The sequence below is a fragment of the Balaenoptera acutorostrata genome, chromosome 12, assembly GCF_949987535.1.
Source record: "Balaenoptera acutorostrata chromosome 12, mBalAcu1.1, whole genome shotgun sequence".
Taxonomy (NCBI): Eukaryota; Metazoa; Chordata; class Mammalia; order Artiodactyla; family Balaenopteridae; genus Balaenoptera; species Balaenoptera acutorostrata.
Genome location: NC_080075.1, coordinates 1,441,674 through 1,465,838, shown reverse-complemented (window position 1 = coordinate 1,465,838; position 24,165 = coordinate 1,441,674). Strand labels below are relative to the sequence as shown.

The 24,165-nt window shown below is 39.0% G+C and overlaps 1 protein-coding gene across 1 annotated transcript; it reads left to right on the top strand.

Moving 5' to 3' along the window:
- Positions 1-5,212: 5,212 nt before the first annotated feature.
- SLC5A7 (solute carrier family 5 member 7) lies at positions 5,213-18,313 on the top strand. The gene is made up of 6 exons (XM_007187203.2): positions 5,213-5,360; positions 9,174-9,322; positions 10,346-10,489; positions 13,606-13,759; positions 16,461-16,678; positions 17,684-18,313. The coding sequence occupies exons 1-6, from the start codon at positions 5,228-5,230 to the stop codon at positions 18,311-18,313; spliced, it is 1,428 nt and encodes a 475-aa protein (XP_007187265.2). The 5' UTR covers positions 5,213-5,227.
- The last annotated feature ends 5,852 nt before the right edge of the window (positions 18,314-24,165 follow it).

Below are 24,165 nucleotides of genomic sequence, written 5' to 3'. Positions count from 1 at the left end.
CAGCTCGGGGGAGCGCAGCGAGGCCATCATTGTGGGTGGCCGCGACATCGGGCTGCTGGTGGGCGGATTCACCATGACAGGTGGGTTCCGCCGCGCCCACCCCTGCAGCCATCCCACCCTTGCTGCTCCAGGGACAAAGCAAATCTTGTTCTTTGTCCTTGGGGGATTCTCTGTGTTCACTACTTATATATTTAAAAAATAAGTTTTTACATTTATTTAGAACAAAACTAAAATGGTTTCAACTCAGTAGCGCTGGAACTAATGATTTTATAATCAATTACTGGACAGAATATCAGTGAAACAAATCTGGCTACCTGGGCTGTTGAGCGGGTGGAAGCAGTAAAAACAAAGAGGTGGAGGAATGTGCAGAAGTGCCTTAGCCTTACAAGTTGTGTTTCTGTTCATTCATGTGATACAAGCAGCATCCCCTCCTGTTCATGAAGACAGGCATGAAGTTGTGACTTTGAGTTGTCTTAATGAATACTAACTAGTCAACGGACACTAACTAGTGATTTTAACTAACTAGTTAAAACTGAATAAATCAACATGGGGGCAACCCAATTCCAAATTGATGGATGTCCTGTTTTGAAACCTTATTCTCCCATGTAATGAAATAATTTACTCACAGGAAGACGATCACGTGTTATGAATCCACGGCTCTGAGAAAAACATTCCCAGGAACATTGATATGAAACGAAAAAAGCCAGGGTGTGTCCTCGTAGGAATCCCTCGGTTCCCAGCTGCAGCTCTTGCCCATTCAAGCCTCTCTATGCTAGGAGCAGTGTTTCCTCCTTTGCTCAGAGGTGGTTCTGATTAAGTGGTGGCTTGTTTTTCTTTTGTGTTCTTCTCGGTTGTTAAAAATAATATTGAAAAACAACAATTTAAAATTATATCTGTAATATCACCTGATACGTATCCACTAACAACACACATTTCATTTTAGACTCTTAGTAAGTTCTTCAATGTTAGCGACATAATCCATACTAACAGGAATTCTCAGTGGATTAATATGAGTGGAGTACTCAGTGGAAAAATATCCCATTGCAAATCATATCGAAATGATGTCAAATTTCATTCCTGAAGTGCTAGTTAAAATTGATTCACCCTGTTTATCACAAAGTTTTCCAAACCAGTCTGGGAAGACTGCATCCCTGTTTGGCCATCTGAAACCTATAATGTTGTAGAATAACTGATGGACGGTCGATTCTACCTTTCAGATATTCACATTTTGTTTGTTTAACTCTTCGCCAGCTGTACATGGCTTCGTTCAATCTTCATGACATCACTATGGAAGGGCTCTGGTTACGTCAGGACCCAGACTCCCGTGGTTAGTAAGGACCAGGGCCAGGTCCACACCCAGGTCTGGGAGCCATGCCAGGGCCCCTGCAGTGACCACACCCAGCCCTCCACAGGTCTCTCCCCACTTCTTCATGAAGGTACCCAGGGTGAAAAGAGCTCTTTTTTACCCTGTGTTTCTAGTTTTTTCTACATACACACATATGCAGGAAAAAAATGTGTTTTGCAAAATATTTTCTGTGATGCACAACATAAAAAGTTAGAAAAATACAGAAACATGAAGAATAAAAATCACCCGCTTACCTACCACCTGCAGATGTTTACTGAAACGTTCATGTAGATTTTCCTGTTTTTTCTCTTAGTATCCAACTGCTGATCGATACACACATTCATACCTTCATTTTCAGTTTTCATTAGAGCACAAACATTTCTTCTTTCCTCTAAAGATCCACATATGATACCGTATCTGAACTGCATTAAAGCATTGTAATTATATTTCCTTCAGATTTCTCCTATGACAAAGAAAATAAGAAGAAAAGCAAAATAGAAGGACAGAAGTTTTTGATTTCACTCAAACTGTTGAAAAGAATAAATGAGCTGTTGTATATACCAAAGTATTTTGTTCATTGTAAATTATGATAATGTTCTATTACTATAATTTAGTAGTACATTTATTATGTCCATAAAGATAATATTTCAGAATTTATCTTTTATCATTTAGAGTGATTTTTAATCTAATAGGCTATTAAAATGTATAGAAAAAATTTGAATTATGATATTTCTTATAAAGTGTCATGCTCGAGCTCAGCTTTTAAAGACTTTTTTTAAATCTCTCAGAACTGAAAAGAGCCTTGATCAATATCATAATTCAATTAAAATCTGAACCATATTATCTAAACCTTGTCAGATTCATTGATTGTATTATTCGATAAAGAATAAAGATTGAAAATAAAAATGCATATAATGTAAAAGAATTCTTGTTCTCACTCATGAATCTGACATGAAATATACAAACATGCAAAGGACCAGATGGATAAAAATGGAGGGGCTTTAGTCATAATAAGTAACCAAGTCTGCCCTTCTATATTATAATATTTGCAATCATTCAGGCGCCAGTTTTCTTTCTGGAAATGGAGAGGAGACCTACACGATGAAAAATGATCACTAATAAGTGTTGTGCTTGTAAGACCATCAGATATTTACTTAATGCAGCAATACATTGCTGGTGTGGAGTCAAGGGTCCCAGGTGCCAGGCGGAAGGTGAGGTCTCAGGGGCTGTGCCTGTGAGAATCCGTTGCTCCAGGTCCTGGTTACTCGCCCAGTGAGGGGCGGGGTGGGGGAGTCTTTAAAATTTCAGCAGGGTTTAGGATGAGAAAAGCACATCATAGCATTTGTTATTTATCAACACCATGGAAAAGCTACCGTGAAGATGGGACGGCTGCTAAATACGCATTTGTCCACTTGAGGATTTTGTATATAAACTCTCCATTTAAATGTACTTAAAATTCCTTTGCAGGAAGGTCTTTTCACGTTGACTTTTAAAAATAGGATTAACCCTTGAACGTTCTCTCTTCTTTGCTTTGGATTTGGATTAAACGCCAGATAAATTTTGGCAAGAAACATAATAGAAACACTTGTCTTTGGCAGTTTCATGTACATATTATTTATTTTACTTACATTCTAACCGTGAAATTTCAGGGAATTTTTCAGAGTCAAATTTTATTCCCCATTGCATGATACAGCCCAGAATTCAGTCTCATATTTGATAAGCTTCATGCCAGCCTATGTTCCTCATAATTTTACACAAATTCTACCTAGGGATTATTTTAAATATTTTGACTATACTCTTAAAAAGATATAAACTGCAAAGATCTGAGTGTTCCACTAACTTTGGCTTTTCAGCAAGAATCAACTAGTCTAGTGTCTTCTCAGAGAAAATGATAGAGTTTATAGAGCATTCTTGGCCCAAACTTGTTTAATCAAAATGTCTTTTCGTTGGTTCCATAGCCCTTCTTCACCTATTATGCTACAGAAATGTTATTAAATAACATCTGAAGAAGACATATTTCTTATTATTCTTTATGAAATATCAAGCATCTCACTGAAAGACCCGGAGCAGAACAAAGAATTGCAAATGGGCATGCAGCCAATGTTGTAAATTCTCCTGAAGGCTGATCTAGCCCTAAGTGTAGGTCGGGTGCTTGGGAAGACAGAGAAGGAAAAGGTAATTTAAGCTCACTTTAGGGCACCTGGCACCCACCTCCCTCCATTCCCTTAACAGTGTAAGGGAGTGAGTACAACTTCCTTATAACTCAGAATAGATTTGCCAACATCCTATGCACCCAGCATGCTTACAGAGTGACTCTATTGGTGAAAAGCACATACACACACAACCACGCAGGCACACGCACACACACACACCCCTCCCACTCCTTGAAGAAAACAGTCATGATCAATGAGAAAAGATCAATACAATTAAAACAAAAGGCCTTTGAAATGAAGACCCTTGACCCCATGTTATGGAGGCTGGGGGAAAAGTCGTAGTATTATTGAGAAGTAGTCATATAGTATTATATATTGTATATGATCTCAGACTTTATGATATAATAATATCATTTTAAAATGCTGATGATAGTGGATTTAGAAAATATCTGGGGCAACACTGTTCAATGGAAATATGATGTAAGCCACAAATATGATCTGAAATCTTCTACATATCACTTTAAAAAACATGAAAAAGTAGGTGAATTAATGTAAATAATAGAATTGCTTAACGCAGTACATTGAAAATGTTTTACTTTTGCCATGTAACCATTACAAAAAAAAAAAAAATGAGAACGCTTACATTTATTTTTCCACGCTACGTCTTTGAAATCCAACGTGCCTTTTGCATTCTTCCAACACTTCAGACAAGCCACACGTCTCCGGTGGCTGCTTCACCAGCCACCTGATGCTCAGGGCCGCCGTGTGGGGCGGAGCAGGTCTCAGGGATGACAGGTATGACACGTCTTCCCCTCGCTTCTCATTCTGTTTCAGCCACCTGGGTCGGAGGAGGTTACATCAATGGGACAGCCGAAGCCGTGTATGTTCCAGATTACGGTCTAGCGTGGGCTCAGGCACCAATTGGATATTCCCTTAGTCTGGTTTTAGGTAAGCAAAAGTTTACACCTGAGTGACTCAGTCAGTAAAGCATAAAGATCAGGAACATAAATAACAAGTGAAATAAGTCAAACGATGTGAATAACTATTGTGGGAAATGCTACCAGAAATCCCTAAGTAGCTGTTATCAGAAAGTGGTAACACTAATGTCTAGGTGATTGGATCTCTTGATTATGGAATATGTTTTTAAAAAATTCCCTTGATTGTTTTGCTATGAAAACAGTGAATTTCTTAACATAATGATGTTTTTTCCTTTCCAAAATAGTGCGGACATGTCCTTAAAAATGAATCAACTTGAATTGTACCTGCATTTCATTTTGTAAATCAGACGAATAAAAGGTCAAGAATATTATATAATAGAGAGTTCCTAAATTTCTTTTGCACTTAGAATACTTTTGTTGGATCTTGTGCTTAATCAAATATCTGAATGCCCTGCTGGGTGACACAAATACATGAAGACATTTTACGGAGTGCAGTGCTGGTGCATGTTTTTCAATCCACACGCCTCTTCCATGCCATGTATGGCCTTGGATGCAAGCAACGACAATTGTATTAAGAAATTTCCACTTTGTTGCTAAATATTTCTTGGTCCTGTACTCACTGGATTTTGCAGACAGGCTCCTCAACATGTATAAGTGTTCTAAAAAATTCATTTCCCTTCAGAAATTATATATAGTAAAAGGCTGGCAAAGACTATTGTATTAGGGATTTTCCATTTTCTCATTAACGCTTGCTTTCATTTCTTTTAGGTGGTCTGTTCTTTGCCAAACCCATGCGTTCCAAGGGATACGTGACCATGTTAGACCCCTTTCAGCAGATCTATGGAAAGCGCATGGGAGGGCTCCTGTTCATTCCCGCACTGATGGGGGAAATGTTCTGGGCTGCGGCCATTTTCTCTGCCTTAGGTAAGGACCAAAGAACGTCGTTCTGCGCGCATCTCTGGTTGAATGAGCATCAGATACACAGCTTTACTTTCTTCAGCCACAGGCCAGGCCATCCCCAACCTCCAGCACCTGGATTAATGCCACCCCCCCCCCCTGCTTTTCTCCCATAAGATCGAATCTGATCACGTCCCTTTCCTGCTTAAAACCGGACCTTTGAACCAGGCTAGGAAGGCTTCTTATGACTTGGGCTCTTCCTTCTCCCTTCCTCCAGAATGGCAGTTCTGACACTTTGCAAGCACACTGCCCTCTGCTTAGGACTCACGCCCCTCTCTCCTTTCTAGCCAACCAGGTAGTGTCTTCAGATCTGCTAGAGATGTCACTTCCTCAGGGCAGTCATCTTGAACCTGCTGGATGCCTTTCCTATGGGCTTCCTGAGGCACCAGGAATTCTGTTTCCATTGGATTTATCACTTTGTATGATTATGTGCCTATTTATCTATTTCCCAGTTTCCAGCCTCACAAAAGGAACTATCAATTTCTTGAAGGCTGGACCTGTGTCTTATTAACACTTACAGTCCTATCACAAATGAATGAATGAATGAATCACCTATAGCTACATGTTCTTCAAAAGAGAAAAAGGAAAACAACAGTCCTTCCTTTCTCAGTGTAATCCCATTGCATCCTAGACTGTTGGGTTGTAGACATATTCAGGGATTTGGAAAATGGACTTAGACTCTTTGGGGTCTAACTTACTATCAAGATCCATCAGTGCTGAGGACAGCCTGTCTTTGGTGCTTGGATTCTCAGCCCACTGATACGACCTAGAAATTGAGAGATTTCAGTGGGAGACCTTCAGGCTCAGTACCCTCCCTGCTCATCAAGGAGAAATCTACACCATCCTACTGAGTGTTGAGTTCCTTCCTGAAGACCAGCAGAGCTGGACGTTCCCTGTCCTTCCTCAATGAGCAATGTGCATGTGTGACACCCAGGACACGCTGTGTTACTCTCCATCTCCTCTTACAAATGGAAACAATGGGCTTATGTCTACAGTCAGACTTTAAGTGGACAAAACAAAAGTCAGATAAGATGAATTTCCTTCTCTGTTGCATATTAGACTAAAAGCTAGTCTTCTGGTCTCAGTATAATCATCAGATCTGGTCTCTGTAATATCAGATATTAGTTTACACCACTCTTCATTCCTGTCTCTCTAGACTCTTGTATAATCCTATCTTATTTTCCTGGTCTCCAACTGTAAAATGAAGGAATGACTTGGTGTAGAAAAGAAGAGAACTTGATAGTTTTAAAAAAGCTGTAATAACTCAGTGAAAATGTTGCACTTTCCTGGCACTAAGTAATCATACTGCACAATCACCACTGCCATATCCTAATGAAATTTTATATAAAAGCACAGCTCCCTTCCCACCTTGCTCTCATTAGCTAAGAAGCAACGGTAGTTTATTTGTCACTGGTTTCAACGCCAGAAAATGTTGGCTTTGAGAACAAACTGCCTGCTGAGATATCAAAAAAGGAGTGGGCTGAATATCTAACAGAATACAAAATGTTCACTCTCACTGAACAAAGATCAATTTATATAACAGACCCCTGAAGGGAGAACAGAATGAATAATCTATTATTTCTAAAGTATTTTGGAAATTTAATAGCTAAACTCAACTTTGCTGCAATTAGTTATTTTTGTAAATATATGTGTCTACATCTGTGGGTGCATGTCAACATATATGTAAAATATATTAATGTCTCTCTACACACACACATATCAAACAACATTTATGAAAATATTACTGCTGTTCTTGAAATATATGCTCTGGTAAAAAGAATGTGTGTGAATTTTAAATTAACACCTCTATTTTCTTCAAAAATAATAGTTGGACATAATTCAAAGTTAGTGTTTATTAGAAATAACTTGGGACAAGATCTTTTACCACCTTACTATGAATATGTATGAATGAGCAGAGCTCACCACCAAAGCTTAGGAGTATCTTAAACTATCTTCTTGGTATAAACAGACAACACCCTTACAGCTTCTTAAAGAAATGTATATTTACACTTTTAACGGCTCAATTCAGATAACTTTTATAACTTTATTTGCAGTATATTTAGTTTTACGGCTGCATGAGTAAATTAATATTTCACAACAGATCTGGAAGTATAACTTTGATTTTACTCACTACAAATGATGGGGTGATTTAGAAAATATTTAGAGAAAAAATTTATCCCAACCTTAACAGTGGTACAAAGTAGGTGACTTCTTTAAAACCACTGAGTTACATCCAAATGGCAGCATTTACTAGGACCCTAAATCTTTAGGCTCCCCGTCTAGTGATCTTTCTTCTATAACATACAGCCTCCCTACCTTTTGGATGTGTAGGATTAATAGAAATTTCACAAAAGGGTGGGAAATTAAACAGTATTCAAAAGAGGTTGGGTAATAATTGGACTTTTCATAATTCACGGGGTATGACTCTAAAACGTTGTTCTTAAAGTAGAGAACTAGGCCAAAGATGAATGACAAAGAATTGCGACTAAAGTTTCAGCATGGAGTAAATAATCTCAGGAGAAAAAAAATAATAACTTGTTAAACATCCATACAACAATAATTCAGTCAGTTATCCAAAGTCACCTGTAAATAATTGACCTCTTTCCCTTCTCCTAATTCCTTACTAGGCATTTCCTTTTTCTCAACTGGTTTTTATGCAAGAAAGTAATTCAATTTTGATACCAAAGCCAAAGCACTAAGGAAAAATTTCTTGAAAAATATTTTGTATTGTTATCTTAGATCAAAATATACTGCTCTTTAGATAATGGATTTTTCATCTTGGGTGGGTTGCCTATGCTATTAGCACGCCATTGAGAAGCGATAGTAGAATGTAAGATTGCAAGTAATGATTCAAAGAAATCACAGATTTGTTGCATGTATGTTAACGTGGCAGGAATATCATTGCTGCGTTTAACGATACGAAATATAAACTATACCACTTTTGAGAAGAACAGGGAAAGGGTGTGTAGAGCAGCAAGTGAATTCTGAACTGGTAGTCCAAGAACTGCAGTGGTCCAGCTGTGCATACCATAACATTCTATTGGAAATCCAGACACCAACAAACACAGTAAACAAAGTCAGAAAGTCAGAAAAGCATAGATCGACTTCTAAGGCAGGTTTACAATTTTGATGATGAAAATTACTTTAAAACATGATGCTAAAATCTACGGCTCTTCGGTGCACTGGTGTCCCAGGGGCAAGACTGCAATGCTCCAGCAAACAAATAAAATAAAAGCAGTCTTTCACAAAGCTGAAAAAGTTGGAAGGAACAAGTTACCAATTTTATTCTTTTCTCCTACGCATTTGTTTCAAACCTTGGTACCTTATACCATGTGTCATCCAATAAAAGCTGGCTGAGGTCAGAGTTAATGCAAAAGAGCAAATGAATGCTGATTGTAAAATGTGGAGATGGGTGGTTATGCTTATCATAAAGGCTTAGTTTTCTCATGGATGTGAGTAAATATACTGCATATGTTCAACAAAGTCAGAGTTTCAGGTAGTTGGTGGCATTACTGCAACATCTTATAGTAGTATTCAGTGTAGTATATGCCATGGATCTGTAAACAAATCGTGAATTTCAGGTGTCCACACATAAATAAGTGAGCAAAGCACTAATTTCAGAAAGAAAGATTTTTAAACATATGTGTGTGTGTATATATATATATATATATGTATATATATGTATATAAATGCAGACATGAATGTGCATATTCAGTTTACTGAGACGGAAGAATTTGAATGTGAGACTTCACCTGGGCTGTTCTCATCCAATCCTTCCAGGAGCCACTATCAGCGTGATCATTAGCACCGATGTGCGCGTGTCCGTCATCGTCTCCGCCCTTATCGCCACGCTGTACACCCTGGTGGGCGGGCTCTACTCCGTGGCCTACACAGATGTCGTTCAGCTCTTCTGCATTTTCGTGGGACTGGTAAGTGGGGCCATTCACAGACTTTCTTCCTTCCTTCCCTTCTTCCTTTCCTTCTCTCTTCCATCCTTCCTTCTTTTCTTCCTTCCTTCTTTCCTTGCTTCCTTCCTTCCTCCCTCCCTCCCTTCCTTCCCTTCTTCCTTTCCTTCTCTCTTCCATCCTTCCTTCTTTTCTTCCTTCCTTCTTTCCTTGCTTCCTTCCTTCCTCCCTCCCTCCCTCCCTTCCTTCCCTTCTTCCTTTCCTTCTCTCTCCCTTCTTTTCTTCCTTCTTTCCTTCCTTTCTCCTTTTGTGAAAGATAATGTGGTTATTTTATACTAACTCAGCAAAAATGAACAGAAATGCTATTTTCCCATCATGAGTAATATACAGTAAGTCGTATACTATTGGAAATTTTTCATTTCTCTGTGGATTAATTGGATGAAAAACCTCTAGCCACGTTGTGAGATTTTGACAGAAAAGTGCCCTCAGTTAAGTCTTAGTAAGGTCTAGGGCTTCCTCTCCTTCATGCCTCCATTTGATGGAAACACATGTGGGATCGTCCTTGAATAACTTCCCTCCGAGTTAAAATTTAAATCTTGACACTAATCTGTATTTGTCTCTTAACCTTTCCTTCTATTAGTTTTGGTTAATCCATGAAACTGCTCATGGGACATAGAAATTATTTGCAATCAAATCTTCTCGGTCACTTTAAGGAATGGATATCTTCTTCTAATTCTAAGAAAACACAAAAAGTTTACATATAAACATATGTAAAGTTCTCAAATTCAACGTTTTCTTCCCCAAGGTCTTTGCTGGCTGCTGTGTAGTTAATGTGAAATGGCATCATTCGCACAAAAGCTGACTATGTGCTGCTCTAACTCTCCTAAGTCAGTGTTTCACGGTGTCCCACAGAGAATATGCTTCCAGGCCCTTCCCTGAACAAGAGGAACACTGAGCTGTGCCGTCTATGAGAAAAAAATAATAAACTAAATCCTGCATGTCCCAGACAGTCGCACGGCCTAACGCTCTCCCGCGCTCTGGTTGCAGTGGGTCAGCGTCCCCTTCGCGCTGTCACATGCTGCAGTTGCTGACATCGGGTTCACGGCCGTGCACACCAAGTACCAGAAGCCCTGGCTGGGGACCATTGAACCGTTTGAAGTCTACACGTGGCTCGATAGCTTTCTGTTGTTGGTAAGTGATGCTCTTACCCGAGGAAGGCCCTCTCACTTGTCCTAAAATCAGACGCACTTCCAAGATTTTAGTGTTTATATGTAACACTAAAATGCACGCTCCTGTCCGTTTCTGGGTTGACTGCTTCCTACTGGAAGAAGGATGGGGCCACTGACAAGTGTCAAAGCGATCACTTCCCTGGGGTTATGTGTGGTGTGTCCACACTTGTGAACACCACGCCCTACTGCTGGATACCTCCCCCAATCTGAGAGCCACACCATCTAAAAATTCTATTTTGTGTCTTGGATTAAGGCATTAAAATCCAACTTATTCTGAAATAAGTAACTCATTCAGTCTCTAATTAAATTTGTGGTGTCATAAGGCCTTAAGTGCATGAGATACGTAGGGAAGGGAGGTGTCACCCAGGACAGATGCCAAGAAAGAAGGCCGGGAGGTCAGGCAGCTGGGAATGTGCAGAACCTGTGGGCGAAGGTGGTGGCACTGAGGGGTGGGCATGGAAGAAATCAAGGCAGATCACAGACTGAGGGAGAGGGAGTACCAGAGAACCTCTCCCTCAGAGATTCTGTGATTTTGTGATTTTGCTAGAGGGGTTATGTATTTTAAAAAAACAATGTATTTGATTTCAAAGTAAGCAATAGATTAATTGTTATCAAAATTAAGGGGAAATTGTTTATGTTTGTTCCCTTTTTAGAAGATTCACAATATTTTGTGATTTCATTATGTGTCTGTGGCACTTTGTTAAATTTTAACACTGAAAGTAGGTGTGTCTGTCCCCGTGAAGAACTTACTGGTAAGAAGACAGGAAAACATGTAAACTAATGTTTCCAGTGGTGGGGAGGAGGGCTTTTTCCCCAACGATTGTTAAGAAATGCATTGGCTGAAATTTTTCTGGCATGGTTTACAATTATGAATTGAATGGAGAAGGCGATTAAATATTATATGTATGTGTAATTTTACCTTCATGGCTGGTGTATTTATGGTTATATGGGAGAGATGATGAGACTTAGAAAAACTAGGCAATTTTTTGATTATCAGTCACACCATTGTCTGAGTGACAGATTGAAACAGAGAACCAAGACCCCAAAGTCCTTTCTCCTACACCACACTTTAGTCCTCGGATTTACTCATCTTCAAGATAAGGCATTATATCCAATGATTGCTACAATTTCTCCCATCTCAAAAAATTGTATGACTAAGTCATGTTCATCCTTCAAATTGTAAGATAAGTTGAAATGAAATAATAGATGCAGAATGACTGAGTGAATAAATAAACTGTAGATGCGAGCCTTGAAACGTTTCACCAATGGTCTCTGATCTTCCAGTTGCCATGGAAATGACTTGTCAAGTCCTGCTCATGGTACCCTAGAGGCATCTCCCCGTCCCACCCTAAACTTCCCCCGTCCCTATATTAGCACTAGACCAAGCTCCTGGATCACCTGGCCCTATTGTGACAGCCCCTCACTGGTGTCCCCGCTGGCAGCCCACCCACGTCCCACTCCTCCAAGCCCATTTCTACCTTCCCATCAGAGCTCCTGTTTGTCAGTGGAGGCCAGATTTTACCTGACTTACAAACCTGGATGACCTAAATGTCCATAGACACAGGTATGTAAATTATGATATATCAATTCACATAGTCATTGAAATTATGGACAAAATATTCGACATGGAAGATGTCAATGATATACTGATTTACAGGTTGCAAAACAAAAGGAAAAGTTTTGGAAGCATACAGATTTGAGGCATGGGATTATGAATTTTAGAATTTCTTCTTTTGCCTTTGTTTTGTTTTGTTTGTTTTGCTTTTGAGCTTGTATGGCTTTTATAAGAAGGAAATTGTTCTGGAGCCAATCTGTGATTGGCACAGATGTGACAATAATAAACAAGACAGATGTCCCAGAACTCGGAGCCAGTGAGAGAGACAGACAATCAAAGAAGCAACTTCAGTACATTGTGATGTGGGAAGTTCCCTCCTCAATTCACTCACTCACATGATAAATATTTACTGAACACTGACTCTATGCCAGTGAGAGGATTCTCCAGCCTCCTCTCTCACCACCCACACACACCCTGACCTCTACCCATACCAAACACACGGTGGTCTAATGGCTGCCTCTTTGTTTTTTTCTTCTTCTTTTTCATATTGGGTTCTTTCCCAAGAACTCTCCTCCCTCTCCATCTCCACCTAGTGACACCCTCTTGATGCTTAAGGGGACTCAAATGCTGTTTCTGTAGGTTATCGTGCCTCTGTCTTCCTCCCACCTTTCCCCTCCCTCTGTTACCCCCAGATGATTGATTGTTTCTCATTATTGTTCCCATATGTACCTCTTTATAGCATCAACAAATTACACGCTAGTTCAGTGTCTCCAAACTTTTTTATTGTATATCCTCCATAAGAATGTTAAGCACACCCCCAAGGTAGGGAAAGGAATTATAAACTGCTTATATGTACTGTACTAGCACGTTGTGTAAATCGTTTAATAAAACAACAATATAACATTTAGGTATGAGGTAGAAACGAATATAAAGAGAAATTCTAGCATCTTCTTGATGCCCTATATTGTCTAGAGCCTCTGCACAGCCCAGTCTAGAAAACACCATAATGCCCTGACTCTCCCAGCGGACAGTGACCTCAAGAGCAGAAACCACTTTTCACTCATCTTTGGGCTCTGACAACCGTTACGTTGCCTGGCACATGATTGGAATCCAGAAATATCCATTGGGTGTTTTGAATCAAATTAAACTTCATGGTTTCAGAATCTTAATTTTTTGAGATAATTTTGTGGTTGTTAGAACTTCCAGAAAAGAACAAACTGAAGGTTTCTGGGTAGTTGTATATAATGCAGCTTAAAGTAGGTAAATTAAGCAAAAGAAAATATTGTGCTACATAATTATGAGAGAAAAGAACTTGAGAAATTCTACACAACTGAACCTATGACAATGACTTAGTGACAGCAGTGGAGACAAGCGGCATGTAGGACCATTTTCTACCCTTCAGAGCCATACATGTGACTATTCTGAATGTGATTGTTAAAAAAAAAAAAAAATCTCATTTTAAAAATACCTAATAGATGCTATTTGCCTCCAATTCATTTTGAGTCCCCGTGGTTCCCACGCAGATGCTGGGTGGAATCCCGTGGCAAGCCTACTTCCAGAGGGTCCTGTCTTCATCCTCAGCCACCTACGCTCAAGTGCTGTCCTTCCTGGCAGCTTTCGGGTGCATAGTGATGGCTCTGCCAGCCATACTCATTGGAGCCATTGGCGCATCAACAGGTAAATCTCTTACAGCTTCACTAATTGACTCACTCAGGCTTCATCCAAGTCACCAGTTACCACTCAGCTGCCCTCCCTCCCCCACTTTCCCTCTTCCCCGCACACAATTGGTTTCTCATCATGTTCATATATCTACCTTTGTAATATGTCAACAAATCGTCTTATAGTGCAGACATTGTTTGATTGCACACCTCACCAATAAGACATTTTTGAGCACCGCCCCCCCGTAGTGTTGGTATATTTCTCAACTGTGTATTTGTGATCCTGTCAGCAGTGGTTCCCAGCCAAGGTGCACACTGTCGTCATCTGGGGAGGCGGAGGGACTCATTTCTATCCTACCCCACGGGGATTTTATTTTAATAAGCTAAGATAGAGCCAGAGACTGGTGTTTCTAAAAGTCCTCTTGGTAGGGACTTCCTGGTGGTCCAGTGGTTAAGAATCCACCTTCCAATGTAGGGGACGTGGGTTCGATCCCTGGTTGGGGAACTAAGATTCCCACATGCCGCGGGGCAACTAAGCCCACGCACCACAACTACGGAGCCCATGTGCCACAGCTAGAGAGAAGCCCACGCGCCACAACGAAAGATCCCATGTGCTGCAACTAAGACCTGACGCAGCCAAAAAAATTAATTAAATTAATAAATAATAAATAAATAAATAATAAACGTCCTCTTGGTGAGTCAAATTTGATAACCACTGACTCAGAAGTTGACCTGCCATCACCATGACCACCTAAGGACCACTCTGAACTTGAGGCTTCTGTTTACGTTTTCAATAGTTTGTTAATTAAAGGTTTCCTTTCTTGGAGAAACCAATCAGTAAGTTTGTAGGTAAAGATAAACTAAGGCACTAAGGTGCTTAGAGAATATCTTGCTCAAAATTGGTAAAAAAAAAAAAAGAAAAAAAAAAAGACCTTTACGAGATACTTATCTCCCAGTTAGCCTCTATCCAGAACATTTTGTTTCTGTTTTTGTTTTTTTGGTTTTTTTCTTTGTTTTTGTTGTTTTTTTAAACAGGTAAATCAGCTATATGTATACATATATCCCCATATCCCCTCCCTCTTGCGTCTCCCTCCACCCTCCCTATTCCACCCCTCTAGGTGGTCACAAAGCACCGAGCTGATCTCCCCATGCGATGCAGCTGCTTCCCACTAGCTATCTATCTTACATTTTATCCAGAACATTTTTTAAATCACATCCTTAATTTGATTCCACTTATTAATTACTCCTGACCCTTATGTTCCCGTGATATACAACTTTCAAGAGCATTTCATGAAAGTACATCACATTAACCGAAAATCAAAGGTGCCCTCTAGGTAGAGGTAATTAAAAGAGATTAAGGAAGTTTACCTTTCGCTCTGTTGTGTTTTGTAAAGATGACCCAGGATGAAGCTCAGTGGCTACTTTGACTTTCAATTAATAGAGATGTTGATTGGACTATTTAATTTTGAAGAGAACCACCGTGGTTCATAGTGTACATGCTCTCTTCCAGTTGTTCATCCATGATGTGATGGACACTCAAAAAGGTGGCTGACAAAGGTGACTGATGCCTTAGAATAAAAGATGGCATTTACGTCACAATCAGAAAACAGGTCTGGCCATTAGTGTGTGTGTGTTGTTGGAAAACAGACTAAAAAAAAAAATTATAAAGCCTATTTTTTCTTGGATGAGATACAAATTCTTGGTTGTTATTTCTGGTACCATAACATCTCAGTTAATGCTATAAAATTGGCCACATCAAAGCACGGCTTTGAACAATTGTAATAGAAAATGGAGGAAGGAAAAATGGTAGGATCCAAGGGAAACCACTCCTATTTGGTCCTGAAATCATGACATTAAAGTTCAACGAATAAAAAAGGAACTATATACTAAAGGACATTTAAAGCTTCTGTTGTATTCTTCAGCACATGCTAGTAAAACTCAACAGTAAAGAAGATACATATGCAAAGATAAAGTTATGTTTCAAGTCCTTTTACTACAGAGTCTAAAAACTGCCTGAAAATTTCAGCCCCATACTTGCACTTTTTATTCAATAAAAGGGGACTGTCCTTGGTCCATCATGCCTATTTCTAGTAAGTGGAATTCGATGCAAGAAAGAATTGAGAGACGAATAATGCTGAGGAAGCTCCAATAACAAGACTATCCAGGAAGAGGATGGGTGAGAATAGCCCCACTGTCATCTTTATCCACTTAATGTGTGTACCTGAGGAATGAAACAGTATGAGTTCTCTCACATCTCTGCGTGGCTGGAGGAACGCTCTATGCTTCAGCTTAAGAACACTTATTTTCTATGAGTGTGCACAATGTAACACCATTGTAACACTGAAGATGAGAAATATATATTAAATATATATTTAATTATATATATATATATATATATATATATATATATATATATATATATATATATATTTCACACCACCATATTCTGTTCAGGTCTTGTGCATAAGACTAACTGTAACCCATTAGAAGCTGGAATATATGAGACAATTTCACTGGACCAGTACATGGACTTCCCACCTAATTAAACTAACATGCCCTGTTAGACTAATTAGATTTCCCACTGATTAGACTAGTTTATAGGTTCCAACTTTATTTCGAAAGCTACCTAGTAAATAGGATGACCCCAGATGGATGGATGGATGGATGGATGGATGAATGGATGGCTCTTTGGTTGTTGTGTTTGTTGTTTCTATCCACAGACTGGAGCCAGACTGGATACGGGCCTCTCGACCCCAAGGACAACCAACAGGCAGACATGATCTTGCCGATTGTCCTGAAGTATCTCTGCCCTGTGTACGTTTCTTACTTTGGTCTTGGAGCCGTTTCTGCTGCTGTCATGTCATCGGCAGATTCTTCCATCTTGTCAGCAAGTTCGATGTTTGCTCGCAACATCTACCAGCTTTCCTTCAGACAAAATGTAAGAACAGTTTTTTCAACATAACGTTATTGCTCTTTTTCTCCTCCTTGCACTTACTGTGTAGGTGTTTCTCTATGCTTATTAATAGTCTGCATGAAAACCTGACCCTACTTTGATTCAGCACTTTATTTATGCTGTATATGAGGTTTTTAATGCATGTTGTCATTCACGCTAATACTGAAGGGCACTAATCAATATAACTATTTCCCAAGAGGTACAGTCATATTGCAATAATTTCAAAAAATCAACGTCTTCTCTTTCTAATGAAAAAGCAATGAAACCTCAAATAACTTCGAAAAACTTTGAGTTTAACTAAATACGATAAGAAATTCAGGAACCCTGGCAGAGGCAGAAGATAATGAGTAATTATTTCATGGGTTTTGGTCTCCCACCTGTCCTGCTCTTCACTTGAACCCCAAGTCCTTCTTTGTCAGAAAACAGCCTCTCAATTTGATTTTCCTCATTGAATGCAAGGGCGCAGAGCAGCACGATCGTGCTGAGGGGCCCAGAGCCCCCCTCCACCTTCTTCCTTGACTCAGGCTTGCCTTTCTCTAGGTTTTCTAGGTCATAGTTAACAAAATGGTCCCACTTGTTTTCTAAGGCGGTTACCCTCCAGGAAGAGAGGAAGACAGGCCACAACCTCTCACTGCCACATGAAAAACTATTCCTTAACGTGGAAAGTAAAGCAATCCTCCCTTGCATTATCATTCCCCTACAAGGACCCAGCGCGCATCTCATGTCTCCTTCTAACATTCAGCGAAGAGCGCGAGTGGGCTCTGCTTCCTGCATACGGGTCACTGAAGCCTCTCCCAAGGTCGCCCAGGGAGGCTGCCTAGATTGCTCTCTTCACATGCTGTGGTTTCGGCTGGTTTTACCCATAGACTGAGCCTTTTGAACCAGGGGGATTCTTTAGAGCAGCTTTAAAACACAGGGAGGCATCTCATTCTCCTCCTAGAGGAGCCAGCACGTCCTGAGAAAAACTGACTCGATGGCGATTTCTTGCAGGCTTCCGACAAGGAGCTCGTCTGGGTCATGCGCATCACGGTGTTCGTGTTCGGAGCTGCTGCAATGACCATGGCCTTGCTGACGAAGACGGTGTACGGGCTCTGGTACCTCAGCTCAGACCTCGTATACATCATCATCTTCCCGCAGCTGCTCTGCGTGCTCTTCATCAAGGGGACCAACACGTATGGGGCCGTGGCAGGTTACATTTCTGGCCTTTTCCTGAGAGTGACCGGCGGGGAGCCGTACCTGAACCTGCAGCCCTTGATCTTTTACCCTGGTTATTACATTGATAAAAGTGGCATATATAATCAGAGATTCCCATTTAAAACCCTTGCCATGGTGACCTCATTCTTATCCAACATTTGCATCTCTTATTTAGCCAAATACCTATTTGAAAGTGGAACCTTGCCACCAAAATTAGATGTATTTGATGCTGTCGTTGCAAGGCACAGTGAAGAAAACATGGATAGGACAATTCTGGTCAGAAATGAAAATATTAAGCTAGATGAACTTGCACCTGTGAAGCCTCGGCAGAGCATAACTCTCAGCTCGACTTTCACCAATCAGGAGGCCCTCCTCAACATGGATTCCAGTCCAGAGGGGTCTGGGACTGAAGATAATTTACAATAAACCCATCCTCACTGCTTTCCTAGACGGAGCGCTATAGCAGGCTAGTCCCAGAAGGGTGGTTTGCGGCATATAAAATATATTTTAAAAATAACGTTCAGGAGGACAAAAATCCATATAATAGTGCAATTGCACACATCCAAGACAAGCCAGAAGGAAGCGCCCCTGAAGCAGCATCTCTCTCTCCCTCGTGGACGCATCTCATCCTCATTTGATTTCGACTCTCAGTAGTTGTGTTAAGTATTCAAACATGAATAAAACCCCACTCAAAGAATGGAGAGCCAAAAAGAGTGTTCACCTTTATTATGGAAAAAGGAAGTAGATGTGAGAAAGCCAAGGAGACTGGGTAGTCTTGATCCCGACCTTGTTCGCGAATGCCCTGTGAGTCTAGTTTAACTCTCACACTGAAGTTATGAGAATAAATCCCCATCACTCCAGGGAATGGTGCAGCGAATTAATCAGCTGATTTCCCTGATGTGATGAATAATTCCTTCTTTCATGTTCTTAATTATAACATTCGCTGAATATGCAATTTGTTTTTCTTTTAGTAGTGGTATGAATTATTCTGAGTGCAGGCAAAGCAGACACACAAAAAAATATTGTGTAGTGGCATTTCTTGACATGCAAGATGATAGGAAAGTAGATTCCGTCCTGATAGCGGATCCCTGGTTCCTTTGGGTGTGTCTAAAACTACCATACAACTACCATATGCGTTGGGGAAAGTACCTACGGTGAGAAAGGCGTGATTATTAGGCAACCTTACAGCAATAAATCAAGAAGGCCACTAAGTAGAAAGTGACAGGAACAACAGTGAACTTTTACCTTCATCTGAAGTTTAGAAAATTTTGCTTCATGAGAAAAGAAGTAATCTGTTGACTTGCTATGTATTAGTATTGGAAGTGAAATTGAGCCATTTGTAAGGTGAGATAGCTACACACCAATTAAGCTTAGTGAGAGGCAAACCACACCTCCTGATAGTAGTAAAATTAGAAAAACGAAACCACTCGATTTTGAATGTTAGTTAAAGAGGATGATTTAGTGTCAAGAGAGCTACTCTGTGGCCCTTTTTTGCAAAAACCAGTCTTAGGTACTGGACAGATCACCACTACAAATCATATATAGTGAATTTTAAAATGCAGAAGAAAGGAGAAAGTAAAATTAATCCTAAAGGGAAGAAGGACTTAATTTTAACATTTGGTGTCTACATAACTTTCATGAGGTTGGTCATTAAATATTATTTTGCTCCTTTTCTGGAGTTAAAAAAAATATGTGTATATTTATATGTAATGGTTTGTATCCATTTTCGAATTTTAAATGCTTTCCCATCAGTCACATCATAGAAATAACTGGAGCTGCGTCTACAAAAGCAGAGTGAGCTGATCAGCGGAAAAATTATCTACGCATTTGATCCAGTTAAAGAAAGGCAGCCTGAATTATTTAAACTAAAGCACTTTTTCCAAAAAATATTTCTTTTTTTGTGATTCATAGACAAAGTGAAAATTCAGTGTTTGACATTAAGTATAAAAGTTGTGTTTGGGAAGCTAGAATTCCTTTTTTTACTGCAATTGTCCAAAAGCATCAAATAATACTCTCCTTTGTTATTAAACATGAATTAAATTTACAGGGTAATTTTTAAAATGTGAAATTAAATAATTTTATATGTTGTCATTCCCATATTTTTAATGCTTTATCCAAGCTTGGTGGTGAATGTGACATTGCATTCAGAATCTTTACAAAACATCGTCTGTAACCTAAATGAAAAGGGAATTTTTTTGTACCCATCTCTTTGCTCAGAATGGAGTGCTTGGAAAGGAGCACAGTTTTGGAACGAGCAAGTGTGGGAGTCCCAAGTTTCTCGGACATGGGTTGAGAGAAGAAACAGGGGCAGGAAACACATTTTTTAAAAACTACAAAGGTGGAAATTTTTGACAGGTAAAGGTAATTAATTGATGGGGACTGCAGCTCCTGGCAAAGTGATACTTCATATGTGCCTCTTTCCAGCACTCTACCTGAATAATTATTTTCACCCACTCCATCATCATAAATTTTTGCTTCAACCCCTTTAGGCACATGCTTCCATAGAAACACTTCACCCATGTTAGTAGAGTGAAACAGGGAAGTATGGTCTCTACCGAAATTATATTTTACAATTTTGTTGGGCAACAGTTGTCCAAATGACCATATTTAAATCCAGTGAAAAAGAATTAATACTAATAGTGAAAATTTCTTCCATTCCATTCATTTTGTAATAGTAGAAAGATAAAGGGGGAAAAGCATTTACCTTGTCCAAGATATTAAAAACTAGAAAACTTAAATAATTTAAGCTAATAAATAATGTTCTGTGTTTATTTAACTTATTCTTTCTTTCCTACTCTCAAACTAGATATACAAAAAAAAACTAGGTTAGGGTAAAATGCACCAGTAAATGGCTAAATATTAGCAAGATGATTCTTTTAAAAGGACAAAAAAAAAGTTGAGGATCAAAAGGAATGAAACAACAGTCGTAGGGTCTTTATTTAGGATCATTTACACACAAATCCCCCAGTTTCTAAGGAAGGAACAAAATTGTGAAACATGGTAGACAATGCTTTATGCCCATCATTTGCTCTGTCTCGACATCATGGGTAATGCGCACGGCTTTGTAGGCTTCTGTCTTTCCTCCGTGGGCCTAATTTTCAAAAACCCGTTCTCAATGAAAATAAAAGAGCAACATCTCAGACACTGGGTGTATTAACCTTTGGAGGCAATACCTGTGGATAAAGCGTTAGAATAAAATACATATTTTATTTTCATACTTTTACAATAAGTGTAACATGTTCCTTATGTCATTTTAGTGTTTCTTTTTACACAGGCTTTTCAAAATATCAAGCTTGTAGCTGGACTGAAGTGTTAGGAACAAACTTTCAAACACTCCATGTTAACATCCAACTTCATTGCTACACTTACAAGTAATGAATTTGATGTGACTATCAAATGACTGTAAGCTTGAAATAAGTGAATCTAATGTAATGGCTGTTAGCTTTTTTTATTTGGAAATAATGAACTAGCACTGTATTTTAAACATAAATGTGACTTTTTCTTTTTAGTCTTTAAGAAAATTTACTCTGGTATAATGTACAATTTATTGTAAGTTTGCTACTGAACAGACAGATACATATAATAGTTCTAAACATATATTTTTGTCTGTCAAAGTATTATATAAATTGTGCTTAAAATAAGTAGATTTGCAACTGTCTGTGTAAATGCTTTAAATGTAATGGTACTGTATTAAATTGTGCTGGTGCAATTCAGGATATTATTGTCTAGGTTTGGCTTTTTGGGGCCCTCTCTTATAAGGAATATAAATAGTGCTGCAAGACAGTAATGCACCGGAATTGAAGTAAACCATCTCATTACCGGAACATATGAAAATGCTAAATTGAAATGCTGCACCTCACATAAATCTTGGGGCAATATATGATATCATAGCTCCAAAAAATGTGAATTATTTTGCTTGGAAAAGAAGTTCTATCACTGTACCCAGGCCTCTCTTTAAATCAAAGAAATCAACAGACATTATATCTATATCGTTAATATCAAGAAGATCTGCTTTTTAAAAACCATAGTAACTGATAATTGTTGATTTAGGATATGCAGCCAATCGTTAGGCGATGAACTGGTTCTTTTTGTGCTCCAAGTATATACTTCATATATCTTATCTAACTCCCTCAGGGGTCTTTAAAAGTATAATTATATAAACTCGCAGAAGAACCTTTGCCCCTTACAACTTAGTCATAAGCATTTGTGCCTACAGATGTATACAGGGAGTAGGGGCCACGAGTAACCTAAAGGATGAATGAAGAAAAGAAAAATAGTTTGGGCAGGAAACTGTTAACCAACTGAGATAACATCAGTTTAGTCTGCCATATGGACACATTTTGGAGAGCATGTATATTTGCTTTATCACAAATCTATACTATAGGGGAAATTATTAAGAGCTAGAAAAGAGAATTTAGAATATGATATTAGAGCCTGTATCTGCCTTCTTCATTTTGACTATTGTATTAAGAGAGTTTAATTTGACCATCAGCATTCTCCTAAGACAGATATTGTGAGAGAAATCCAGGAAGCTACAGGGTAATGAAAAATGATTATTTCTTCCTTTTTTATACAATCATCTAAAGAAAAACTCCAAAATAGTGAAAACAGTCATGTCATATTACTCATATTCCCTGAAGTCAAAGAGTGTATGGAAATTTTATGTTGATTTTTAGTTGGAAAACTATGGTTACCTATTTAAAAGAAGTACTGCATTATGTATTTTGAAGCCAAAATACTCTGTTGGTTTAGTAATTTTTCATCTAGAAGTAGTTAAAAACTAGTTAGGACTAAAGGCCTAATGACAGAGTAGTGGGTTTTAATGAAAGAATGAAAGGAGTAATTGGAAATATCCCCCTAGGAGTGCTGTGAATGCGGCTGAAGTGGGCCAGAGCACAAGAAGGGCTCCAGGAATCAGACGCCTGGCTTCTGGCCTGAACATGGATGCAGCTGGGAGAATTACTGAACTCTCTCAGGCTCTGTTTTGTCCTTTTAAGGCTTCTGATTCAGATCATCTTTAAGGTCTCTTAAATCTCTAAATTTTGACGACACCCTAATTTGGAAACCCGGGTAGGGACCACAGCATAACCTGGGGTCAGCAGACAGGAGGGAGACCACAGAGTAGGACACATGTGGCTTTGATAGCAGCTCTGCCTCAGACTGAAGGTCTCAACAGCTGTGCGATCAGGCCGAATCTCTGAACCTCTGGGGCCTCAGTTTCCCAAATGAGGGTCACAGTTACCTGTCATTAGGCTGAAATTATAGGATACGTAAGAGACTACATGGTAGAACACACCTTAAAAATGCAAAGATGTAGAACTATAAACAAAAGTCTCCAACTGAGAAAATTGTGACAAAGCATATCTAGCTACTTGGGAAACCATTCTGACTTTGAATCTTGTCATAGTCAACTAGTTTTAAGCATGGATTCTAAGTTAGGGATGAAGAAAGGAGAGTCATGTTTTAAAGTATATTGAGCTAGAGATCATATTTGCTCTATTGGGCTTTTCAAGGACCTAGTTTAACAGAATTTTAGTGCTGCTCTGAATGCAACAAATTGTGGATCACGTATGAATATGGCTGAACTAGGAGCACTGAAGTCTATGGAAAGCTGACCTCTATTCATACTGGGATTTTCAGGCAATACCACCTCCCAAGAGTACTTTGTACTGAGAATAAGGAATAGAAAGTCTACGGGAGGTGTGCAGGTTTGGAAAAGTCCTTTTAAAATTCTTTAATTTAGTTGCTCTGTATATTTCTGATCATTCCATTAAAAAGCATCATGATTCAAACAATTCTTTACAAGGTAATAAAAATTATAGATTGAAAAAGCAAATTTTGTTCTTCAAATACCACCCAAAGCTGAACTTTAAAGTCCATAAATGTATATGCCTGGGTGTGAGTGGGAAAGGATGCTGATGGAAACCAATAAAAATTAACATGAAATTTAAAGACATCAAGGTCAAGAAAGTATTGCAAACCATATTACTCTATGTAGGTTAAAATGTCCCAGGCCTAGATGGCCAAGGGCATAAAATATAAGCTATGACTTAAGTGCAGGGAACAATCTGGGTTGAATCCATGCAAGGCAATCACAGTCGCACCACGTTTGCTTGTGTTCTCGGAGCTTGAAGAAATACAATGGATGCTGCAGCCTCTATTTTCTGCTAATCAACAGTAAGTTGAAATTTAGCCTTCGGAAAAAATCTGACCTACATGGGCTTCCATTTTACAACAACTTTGTTTTCATATACTTTAGTTTTTAGAGTAAAATTTCT

Excerpts from the sequence above, each read along its gene's own strand:
- SLC5A7 (XM_007187203.2), top strand. The coding sequence starts at position 5,228 with ATGCGTTCCAAGGGATACGTGACCATGTTAGACCCCTTTCAGCAGATC. Across the intron at positions 5,361-9,173 it reads GGCCATTTTCTCTGCCTTAG|GAGCCACTATCAGCGTGATC; the intron begins GTAAGGACCAAA and ends CAATCCTTCCAG. Across the intron at positions 16,679-17,683 it reads AGCTTTCCTTCAGACAAAAT|GCTTCCGACAAGGAGCTCGT; the intron begins GTAAGAACAGTT and ends GATTTCTTGCAG.